Here is a 12,057-nt window from a genome sequence, read left to right as displayed (position 1 = left end):
ATACATTAATAGTTTCTTTGAATTATCTTAATTTTTTAGCAGATGTCCTTTTCTTGTTCCATGGTCCCATCCAGGATACATTATAGTTAGTTGTCGTTGTCTCTTTAGGCTCCTTTAGACTGTGATGGTTTCTCAGACTTTCCTTGTTTTGGATGACCTTGACATAGTTAACTGAATTTTTAAATTATTTAATGAAGAAATGTCTTTTTTTAAATGTGTCTTTCTTTAAAGCTAAAGTTATTTCTTTCCAAAAGGGCAAGACTGGGGAGTTAAATCAACTTTTAAATGCAGTTAAGTCAATGCAGGAGAAGACAGTTATCTTTCAGCAGGAGAGAGATCAAGTCATGTTGGCCCTGAAACAGAAACAAATGGAAAACACTGCTGTACAGAATGAGGTATAATTTCACTTTAAAGAAATAGTGATTCAAACACTTAAGTCTAATAACTCTTAAATAAGAAAACTATAAAGATTATCAATTAAAATGAATTTCTCTTGGGTGATTTTTCCTTAGTCTTACTCTGATGCGCTTTAGTAGGATTTTGATCTCCCAAAGTGCGTTCCGTTTTAGTTTTCAAGCAAAAACCATGATCTAATCATTATGTTTTATACCTGAAATTAAGTTATACCTCAAGAAAAGAAAAAGATGGCATATCTTGGATATAAGAAAAATTTCCTACCCACAAAGTATGAAAAAAATGAGATTCACTGAAAAAGTGGCCTGTCACAAAAAGCCTAGTACTTTGTACAATTATTATAGCCACAGGGAATGAGATCTTACAAAGTAAACCTTCCAAATGAACATTCAAGATGATTTCAGGAGCCTTTTTTCTTAGCATAAATATATCTTGCAGTATGAGAAATTAATATACAATTAATACACTTCAATAATGGGGAAAGACTTGATAACAGAGTGGCTTGTAGGAGGGGAAAGGGGGAGCATTTTATGGAAGAAAAATAAAAGAAATACCCTCTACCTAGGTTCAACATTTACGTGACAAAGAATTACGCTTAAACCAGGAGCTAGAGAGATTGCGTAACCATCTTTTAGAATCAGAAGATTCTTACACCCGTGAAGTCTTGGCTGCAGAAGATAGAGAAGCCAAGCTAAGAAAGAAAGTAACAGTACTGGAGGAAAAGCTAGTTTCATCCTCTAATGCAATGGAAAATGCAAGGTAACTTTTTCTTTTCTTTTTTTTTTTTTTTTAGTATTAACATTAATTAAATACTTCCTGAGTGTCAGACTCAGAATTTTTCATATGCTACCTTATTTTATTCTCACAAAATTCATTATCTCCATTTTATAGACTAAGAAGCTAAGGGTAAAGAGGTTTAATAACCTTCCCAAGGTCAGGCACACAAAGTGCACATGTAGGTTTCACACTTGGGTTTGTAACCCTTATCCAGATCTGGCATTCAAACTGAGGTTTCTCCAAATCTTAATTGTTATCCTAGATAATTGCTTCTCATCATTTTAGGAGGCTGGACTTAAATTCTTACTGATTTAATTAGCGTTGCCAGGTTCCCCAAGAACTAATTTAATTTATGTGATTTAATTTTTAATCAAGTGATCTAAGGTTGAACAAAGTTTGGATATTATAAAGGAGAGAGTAAAGGAAGTAGCAAGGGAAAGGCCTAGGTCAATGTGAATTAACTCCTGGCTTGTTAGAACTTTTGAGTGACCAGGTCCCTGCTTATATATTTTTAAATTTTATTTCTCTCAATAAAATGTGTTGTTGTTTTTTTTCTTATTACAAAAACATATTTTCCACTTCAGGAAACTCACATAAACCAAAAGAACATAAAGCCACAGACTCTCTCATCCAGAGATAATCTTTTTTTGTGCCTTTGTATGCTTCTGTATATGTGTGTATATATTACATATTATTTTCTTAAAGCAAAATTGAGATCATACTGTTCATACTGTTTTGTAACCTGCTTCTATCAGTTAATAATATGAATATGAGTACACATTAAGCCATGTGTTCCTGCAATATCGTTTGTGGCTGCATAGTATACCATTATTTGGATTTGCCATAATTTCTTTAACCCACTCATTTATTATTGGACATTTAGAGTGTTTGAACATTTCAGAATTACTAAGAGTGCTGTTTTGTTTTTTATATAAATTTATTTTATTTTTGGCTGCATTGGGTCTTCGTTGCTGAGAGTGGGCTTTCTCTAGTTGTGGCGAGCGGGGGCTGCTCTTTGTTGTGGTGCACAGGCTTCTCACTGCGGTGGCTTCTCTTGTTGTAGAGCATGGGCTCTAGGCACGCGGGCTCAGTAGCTGTGGCTCGTGGGCTCTAGAGCGCAGGCTCAGTAGTTGTAGCGCACGGGCTTAGTTGCTCCGTGGCACGTGGGATCCTCCTGGACCAGGGCTCAAACCTGTGTCCCCTGCATTGTCAGGCGGATTCTTAAGCACTGCGCCACCAGGGAAGCCCAAGAGTGCTGTTTTGATAACCCAAAATAGGTATTTTTGTGTTGATGACAGATTATTTCCTTAGTGTAAATTTTGAGAAATGGAAATTCTGATTGAAAGGCTGTTTTTAAAACGTTTGAAACGTACTGCCAAATAGTCTTCCCAAACAATCATGTCCATTTATCTTCCCATTAGTTGTATGTGCATCTTTTTACTTTTTACTGTGTATGGTGCTGAGGGAAATATAAGGATATAGTAGATATTATCTCTGCAAAGAGATTATAGACCAGTAGAGATAGTATTTCTGAGGGTGAACTCCTTACCCCCTTTGTAGGATGTATTATTGTACCTTCAGACTCAGAAGAAGAACTTGTTTAAAATGAGAATTAAAACAGTGAGTGAACATTTGTGTATGTGTTTCACATTGGCAGAAATAGCAAAACATCCTTAGTCTATAAGATTGATCATCTTTCCTTTCAATTTTCAAGCCCTTATTTTCTCTAATTGAAATAGTTTCTAATCTCTGCCTATTTTTGTTTACTATTCATAATAACTGCAGAATAACCTTCGGTAGGTAGGGCTGTGGTCTTGTTTCTCCTTTTTTCAAAACCAGGTTAGACTGTCATGATTTGGGCCCACTGTTTTTCTGTTAATCCCACCTATTCTTCAAATAGCACTTCATGATGAATTATTTGTTTAGCACCCCACTCCTCAAATCCAAAATCAATCCCTAGTGTGATGTTTTTCCTTTGAACCTGCATCATATTTTGAGTCTTTCATAGGGCACTTGTATTTTTCTTAGGGGTATTTGTAATTGTTGAGCTGTTTTACACTTTCTCCCACCCAACGAAGCGTAAGGCCACCAGTGGGTAGGAATGATGCCATTTATGTCACACTCTTCCCACAGTATACATTCTTACACATAGTTTCATAGATGTTCAGTAAATATTTGGTGTATAAGTAACTCAAATCTACAGAATCAGATTATGGTGTTTTGAGCCCGTAACAATAGTAACATCTTGTTGTATTTATTAACTTTTTGAATGACATCACAGTTCATTTCATCCTTACAATCACCCTTTGAGTGATTTGCTAACCAGCAAAGTTGAATAAAGTCCAGGGACATAAGAGGGGAGAGTTAAGTCCTCTGGTTATCAGTTTACTGCCTTTTCCAAAAGAGGGTGCTATTGGGTAAGGTTTCTTCAAAGTGAGCTGCTCTTAATGGGTTTTATTGGCCTGCTCTGAATAAAAACTTAACTGGATATTAAAAACCCAGGAAAGGCTATTGCAGTATTTTGTATGTAATAATTGTACATTAAGGAAGTACCTCAGTGACATAAGCCTGGATAGATGTTCTGTAATTCTCTTAGGGAGCTCTGATTTGGGACAGGTGTAGGGGTTATTATATTTAATGTAAGCAGAAAGAAAGATGACAGTAAAAGATGGGATAACCTTTGGAAAGTTGTGAGTTCACTAGGATTGTGAGTGCCAAAAGCAAGGGGGGTATCAGAATCCATTGCTTGTTGGGTTGGAGCTGGACAAAATGACTTCCAAGATCCCTTACAACTTACAAGTTCATGGTAAATTACATCTTAGAGTTTTAGCCTCGAAACACAAAGTTGCAGGCTATTTTTAAATTTTTCTTAAGCTGACATACCTTGTTTAGCCCAGTTCTGTGTTTAAAATGACTGCCATTTGTTCAAAGTCACCTTCACAGGAAGGATGATTGAATTAACAAACGCAGGGAGGACGAAGATCAGAGGAACTCTTCAAGTTTCTTTGAAATCTAACTTGAATTTAATGCAATAAAATGTAGGGAAGGTCAGATTCATAGAGACAGAAAGTAGAATGGTGGTTACTGGGCGGAGAGGTGGTTATTGTTTAATGGGTGTGGAGTTTCGGCTTGGGAAGATGAAAAAGTTCTAGAGATGGATGGTCGTGATGGTTGTACAGCCATGCAAGTGTACTTACTACCACTGAACTGTACACATAAAAATGGTTAAAATGGTAAATGTTATGTGTATTTTACCACAATAAAAAAAACATAGGGAAGAGATTTCATCTTGTTAAAGTATCTGAATACTTTGAATATAACTTGCATTTAGTGCAGTAAAATGTAGGGAAGGTATTTCATCTTGTCAAAGTGTCTAAATAGATAGAAACAGTTTGACTTTTATTCTTTTTGTTTAAAGCCATCAGGCCAATTTACAGGTAGAGTCATTGCAGGAACAGTTGAATGTGGCATCGAAGCAAAGGGATGAAACTGCACTACAGCTTTCCATGTCTCAGGAACAAGTAAAGCAGTATGCTCTGTCACTCTCCAACCTGCAGATGGTCCTGGAGCATTTCCAGCACGGTCAGTTGTATGGCCAGTCTTTCATTGAAGAAGAGTTATTGTACGGTTGACCCTTGAACAATGCATGGGTTAGGATGCCTACCCACCATGCAGTTGAAAACCCATAACTTGAGTTCCCCTGAACTTAACTCCTAATAGCCCACTGTTGACCAGGAGCCTTGCTAATAACATAGTCAATTGACACATTTTTTTGTATGTTATATGTACTATATACTGTATTCTTACAATAAAGGAAGCTAGAGAAAAGAAAATGTTATTAAGAAAATCATAAGGAAGAGAAAATACATTCACTGTACAGTATTTATTGATACTATAAGTTTATGTCATCTGTTTACAAGATGAATTGTTTGTCTATTAGTACCTACGTCAGTATTCTCTTATATGATAGAAAACCCTGTAGATATTATACATATTACTAACACTAGACATCAAAAATGAAATGTGTGAAAAAGAAATTCACATTTAGGTATAATGATTCGTGATTGATAATGAAGAAGTAGCAATATTATTGCTTTATGATAGCCTAACCTTTACACTAATGAATGGTCATAAAATTTTTATGGTATACAGTAATATAGTCATATTCGTAATATAGTACTGGAAACATTGTTACATTTTTTTAAAAAACCACTTACTTGTGATGATAGGCTGATTTGCAGTTTCTCCAATTACAAGAGAGAGGGGCATACCTTATGGTAATGCGATTCTTTGGAAGCAAAGTTATAAAACAGTAAGAAAACTAACATATTGTTAAATTTATATTATCACTCACCTTCTGCCTATGTTAGGATAGACTAGTATCTATATGTATTTCAAGCATTCGTGACATAACCTTTTTCTTAATGTTTTTGATATTTCTAGTCTATGTGGTTCATCTGCTTTTTCAAATTGTCTCAAATCTCCAAAAAATGTTTCCAGTATATTTACTGAAAAAAATTTACATATGGTGGACCCATGCAGTTCAAACCTGTGTTGTTCACAGATCAGCTGTAGTTTTGGGAATTTTGGCTTCAGTGCTATTTTAGATTAGGCATAGGGAAATCTTTGAAAGGTTACCCACTTGTAGGGGGAGAAGATAAGTAGCCATCAACAAATTAGACTTTTTTTTACAGTTAAGAGTAGAGAACATAAACTGTATATACTAATTATTAAAAAATTTATTTTAGTGTCATATTATGATACTTTAGTTAAGACGAGAGGTGAGGGAAGTATGAGGGTAACATAGTAAGGATCACATGATAAAGGGGAATACAAAGGAAGAGAGAGGCACATGTAGGAAAAAAAAGATAGGTGTTGAGATGTTGGTTGGAGGTTGAATCCACTTCAGAGAGTTAATCATCAGTAATTACTCTCTTTTGAAGTATTGATTAATTTGTTCTTAGCTGTTCATCTATACTTTAAGGTAACTGCATTTTTCTAGTTCAGGTGGAAAGTACTTTTCTAGGCACATAGTAATAGTGACCAGAGCACACGTACCCCGATAACCAAATATGCTTTTTCGCATCTATCTTCCATCATCAGATTTACCCCCTTTAGATCATTCACCCATCCATTTGTCAACTCGTACATTCTGTAATTACTGGCAATGCATGAACTGCTAGTGAGGGGGCAGGCGGTTAGAGGATGTGAGGCTAATGAAGTTAAAGAAGTTAGTTTTGTGCCTGAGCAAAACTTTACATTTGTACATACGTACATGTCAGGGTTACTCCTGTGGTTGAAATTTTGAATTTTACACGTAAGAATTCTCTAGGTCTGCTCTGTATAATACTAGAGTAGACGTGTAAAAAATAGTATGGTACTGAGGCCATAGAGAAAGCTTTGCTAAAGAGGAAATATTTGAGTAGAGTTCTGAAGGGAGGGAAAGTTTGCAAGATGGACAAGGTGGAGAAGGAGTTAAGCAGAGGAAAGTGATCTCATTACTTTAATTCCAGTTAACGTCATCACTAAGGCATGTATAATTTTCTTGTTAAGACATTTGAACTATTTTTGTTGAATTATTAAAATTTCAAGTGGTTTAAAATTCTAATTTTATCACACAATTACAAAATACTAATGTAACTTTTTTTTCCTCTTTAGAAGAAAAAGCTATGTATTCTGCTGAACTAGAAAAACACAAGCAACTTGTTGCTGAATGGAAGAAAAAGGCAGAAAATCTGGAAGGAAAACTTATATCATTACAGGTTGGTTGAAATAATTTACTCTTGTAAATTTTATTATGCACAAAACAATTACTTGTAGAATTTTTGTCTTGGAAATAATCTCCTAAACAGTTAATTTTTTTTTTTTTCTAAACAGTTAATTTAGTAAATGTTGTCACTGAGGCATAACAGTGAATAAGATATTCAGGATTTCCCTCATGTTACTTATAGTTTAGAATAGACACAGCAAATATGAGATTTAAATTTTTAGCACAGGTGGGCATTTTAGAGATCACTAAAAAAAATTAGTGTAAAATTTTAACTATAATTTTCTGTTTTCAACAAAATATATTGGGTACTTTATTTCACACAGATTAAAATAATGTGTATTATCCCATTAGATCTTTTTCTTTTGCACCTTAATTCTTTTTTTTTTTTGCTGTATCTTTTTTTTTTTAACATCTTTATCAGAGTATAATTGCTTTACAGTGTTGTTAGTTTCTGCTGTATAACAAAGTGAATCAGCTATATGCATATGTATATCCCCATATCCCCTCCCTCTTGTGTCTCCCTCCCACCCTCCTTATCCCACCCCTCTAGGTGGTCACAAAACACCTAGCTGATCTCCCTGTGCTATGCGGCTACTTCCCACTAGCTATCTGTTTTACATTTGGTAGTGTATATATGTCAGTGCTACTCTCTCAATTGGTCCCAGCTTACCCTTCCCCCTCCCCGTGTCCTCAAGCCCATTCTCTACATCTCTGTCTTTATTCCTGTCCTGCCCCTAGGTTCATCAAAACCATTTCTTTTTTTTAGATTCCATATATATGTGTTAGCATACGGTATTTGTTTTTCTCTTTCTGACTGACTTCACTCTGTATGACAGACTCTAGGTCCATCCACCTCACTACAAATAACTCAGTTTTGTTTCTTTATATGGCTGAGTGATATTCCATTGTATATATGTGTCACATCTTCCTTATCCATTCATCTGTCGATGGACATTTAGGTTGCTTCCATGTCCTGGCTATTGTGAATAGAGCTGCAGTGAACATTGTGGTATGTGACTCTTTTTGAATTACGGTATTCTCAGGGTATATGCCCAGTAGTGGGATTGCTGGGTCATATGGTAGTTCTATGTTTAGTTTTTTAAAGAACCTCCATACTGTTCTCCATATTGGCTGTATCAATTTATATTCCCACCAACAGTGCAAGAGGGTTCCCTTTTCTCCACACCCTCTCCAGCATTTATTGTTTGTAGATTTTTTGATGATGGCCATTCTGACCGTGTGAGGTGATACCTCATTGTAGTTTTGATTTGCATTTCTCTAATGATTAGCGATGTTGAGCATCCTTTCATGTGTTTGTTGGCAATTTGTATACCTTCTTTGGAGAAATGTCGATTTAGGTCTTCTGCCCATTTTTTGATTGGATTGTTTTGTTTGTTTGATATTGAGCTGCATGAGCTGCTTGTGTATTTTGGAGCTTAATCCTTTGTCAGTTGCTTCATTTGCACATATTTTCTCGGATTCTCAGGGTTTCTTTTCGTCTTGTTTATGGTTTCCTTTGCTGTGCAAAAGCTTTGAAGTTTCATTAGGTCCCATTTGTTTATTTTTGTTTTTATTTCCATTTCTCTAGGAGGTGGGTCAAAAAGGATCTTGCTGTGATTTATGTCACAGAGTGTTCTTCCTGTGTTTTCCTCTAAGAGTTTGATAGTGTCTGGCCTTACACTTAGGTCCTTAATCCATTTTGAGTTTATTTTTATGTATGGTGTTAGGAAGTGTTCTAATTTCATTCTTTTACATGTAGCTGTCCAGTTTTCCCAGCACCACTTACTGAAGAGGCTGTCTTTTCTCAATTGTATACTCTTGCCTCCTTTATCAAAGATAAGGTGACCATATTGCACCTTAATTCTTTAAAATATTTTTCTCTTTGTTATTATGCTGTATTTCATGCCTATAAATATTATATATAAGAAATAAATAAAATGAACCCCATGAAGAGACACCACAGTGACTTGCTCTTTGATGTAGGATAAACTTTACTGAGTCATAAGTAGACTCTGGTGATAGCTGGTGGAAAGTAATAAAATTTATGTATCTGTCGTTAGAGGTGAATATGCTGTTTAGGCATATTAATATTCTAAATAATTGAAGACATACTTCCATAATGTTTTAAAATTTTTACTAAATGTTGAGTGACTAGAAAACAGTATTTAGATAATACGTATAAAATATAAGAATAGCAATACAGCAAATACCCATGTACTCACCACCCAGTAAAAGATTGTCACCCTTTGAAGTTCCATAAGCACCCCTCCACATCTCCTCTCCTTCTTACCACCTTTTATGTGTTTTACCCCCTTGTTTTTCTTTATGGTTTTATCACATAGATTTGCATCTTTTTACAGTACATTGTTTGGTTTTGCATATTTTTAAACTCTGTATGAATGGAATTCTGAACTGTGTGTAAATGGAATTCTCCTGAGGCTTGCTTTTTTTGCTTAGCATTATGTTCACGAGTTTCAGCCGTAACTGTGTAGTTACTGTGTTAGAAGGTTCATTATTTTCACTGCTGTATTCCTTGCGTGAATATGTAATTTATTTACCCATTTTCCTGGTAAAGGACATTTCCCTTATCTGCCATACAAACAATGTGGTTATGAATTTCCTTGTTTATATCTCCTGGTGCACATGTATAAGAGTTTCAGGTGTGTATCTCGATTGGAATTGCTGAGTCATGGGATATATATGGGCAATTTCAATTTTATTAGATTTGGGGGCAAATTGTTTTCTAAAGCACTTGTGCTAATTTTCTCCTACCAGTGGTACTAAGAGTTCTTGTTCTACATCCTCGGCAATGCTAGCATTACCAGAATTTTTTAAAGTGTTTGCCAATGTGGTAGGTGGGAAGGGCTATCTTATGGTTTTAATTTGCATTTCTAGTAATGAGGTCAAGCATCTTTTAATATGTTTTTTCACCATTTATGCTTACTTTCTCATTAGCTCATTAACACATTAAAAAGATATTTTATTTGACGCTTTTGTTTTCAGTGGGCCAATATATCTAGCCGGTCATACTGTTAGAAGTCCAGATCTTCTTTTTAAAGTAGCTCTGTTTAAAAAATTTTTTAATGTAATATATATTTAGAAAAACAACAAAATAAATCAGAAGAAACTAAGAGGGAATTAGTAAAGGTAAAAGTTGAAATTAATGAAATAAAAAGCAAAAAAATGGTAGAAAGAATAATGAAATCTAAATGTTAATTTTCAAAAACATCTTAGTGTAGTTTTTTTTAAGCTTTAATTATTTCTTAAATATAAATGCTATGAGGTTAACAAAGTCATTTGAAAGTTTATTTAAATTTCCTTTACACTAAATTTAATCTTGATTTTGTTTAAAATTTTTTGTTTCAGTCTCTCTTTGTATCAGTTAAGGTTCAACCTGAGAAGCAGAACCAGTAGGATGTGTATGTGTGTACACGTATGAACACATACATATACATACACATATACATTGATGTATATACCATATATGGATACCTGTGAGGTTTGTTACAAGGAATTGGCAACACTGTGGGGCCTGGGTAAGCAAGTTGGGTAGGTTTGGCAGTCAAAATGGGAGGATCACATCATGGGCAGGCTGGAACTCATAGGCGTGGGCCAAAGCTGTTGTTCACAGGTGGTTAGGAAAAAAAATCACAAGCAGGATGGACTCTGTGGGCATGGGCTGAAGTTGCTGTCCACAGATGGAATTTCTTCTTTATGGAGAAACCTCAGTCCTGATTTCAAGGCATTTCAGCTGGTTCAATTAGGTCCGCCCTGATTATCCAGGATAATGTGCCTTCCTTAAATTCAGCTGCTTTGAGCTTTGATTACATTTGCAAAATACCTTCACAGCAATACCTACCTTAAGTTTTGACTGGATAACTGGGGACTAGCCTATCCAAGATGGTACATCAAAAAAGCTGTCACACTCTGATTCAAGATGATGAAACGTGACCTGACATTTACGTGGGTGAATCCTCTAGAATAGCCAAGAAAATTGTGTGAAAGAATAATGATGAGGAGGGACTTGCCTACTAAATGTCAAAATAGAGCCATAAATCAATACCATATTGACTAGATTAGTGGAACAGAAGGAGAATCCAGAAATGGAGCCCAGGTTATATTTGAGAATTAAATTTAAAACTAAACCCTAAACTACTTTCAGTTCAGTGGGGAAAAGGGTAGGTTATCTAATAAACAGTAGATACAACCGGCTGTCTGTATGGAAGAAAATGAAATTGGACCCCTATCTTACACTATATACAAAAGTAAATTCCAACTGTATTAAAGCAAGGATTCTCAACTGGGAGTGGTGCTGGAAATCTGGGGGGTATTTTTGGCTGTTACAGTGACTGTGGGTGGGTCTTCTGGCATTTAGTGGCCAGAGGCCAGGAATGTTGAAACAACTCCTACTGAGAAATACTATATTATAGATATAAATGTTAAAAAAGAAAAATACCTTCCAAGAAAATCTAGAAAACCAAGTGTGCAGTTCAGGGCAGGGAGGAGCCTCACCTAGACTAAAACTCAAGAATCAGAGTAGGACATGTTTGACTGTATTTGTAGCGCTGATGGCAAAGGGTTCATATCTACTATATAAGGTGCTCTTACAAACTGATGAGAGAATAACAGCTCAATGGAAAAATGGGCAAGATATGCAAAGATTTTTGCACAAGAGCAGATCCAGCTGTCCTATTAACATGAAAAATTACTCAAATTCACTAGTATGTATTATAGTTAGAGAAATAAAAATTAAAGTAATAAAATAATAATGAAACATCACTTTATACCCATGAGACTTGCCAAAATTAAAAAAGAACATTTGTTGGGACTTCCCTGGTGGTGCAGTGGTTAAGAATCCGCCTGCCAGTGCAGGGGACATGGGTTCGAGTCCTGGTCCGGGAAGATCCCACATGCCACGGAGCAACTAAGCCCATGCACCACAACTACTGAACCTGTGCTCTAGAGCCCACAAGCCGCAAACTACAGAGCCCGCGTGCCACAACTACTTAAGCCTGTGCACCTAGAGCCCGAGCTCCACAACAAGAAAAGCCACCGCAATGAGAAGCCCACGCACCTCAACGAAGAGTAGTCCCCAC

At 35.7% G+C, this 12,057-nt stretch overlaps 1 protein-coding gene across 2 annotated transcripts in view; it reads left to right on the top strand.

Annotated features, from left to right (window-relative positions):
• TRIP11 (thyroid hormone receptor interactor 11) overlaps window positions 1–12,057 on the top strand; it is a 66,083-nt gene that overhangs the window by 34,118 nt on the left and 19,908 nt on the right. For both annotated transcript variants that reach the window (XM_032623936.1, XM_032623935.1), the window contains exons 12-15: window positions 255–395; window positions 980–1,173; window positions 4,610–4,773; window positions 6,850–6,953. In XM_032623936.1, the coding sequence (XP_032479827.1) occupies window positions 255–395; window positions 980–1,173; window positions 4,610–4,773; window positions 6,850–6,953 (603 nt within the window). The remainder of the gene's footprint in view (window positions 1–254; window positions 396–979; window positions 1,174–4,609; window positions 4,774–6,849; window positions 6,954–12,057) is intronic.

This window comes from Phocoena sinus, chromosome 2 (genome assembly GCF_008692025.1).
Source record: "Phocoena sinus isolate mPhoSin1 chromosome 2, mPhoSin1.pri, whole genome shotgun sequence".
NCBI lineage: Eukaryota > Metazoa > Chordata > Mammalia > Artiodactyla > Phocoenidae > Phocoena > Phocoena sinus.
This window is presented reverse-complemented; position numbering and strand designations above follow the sequence as displayed.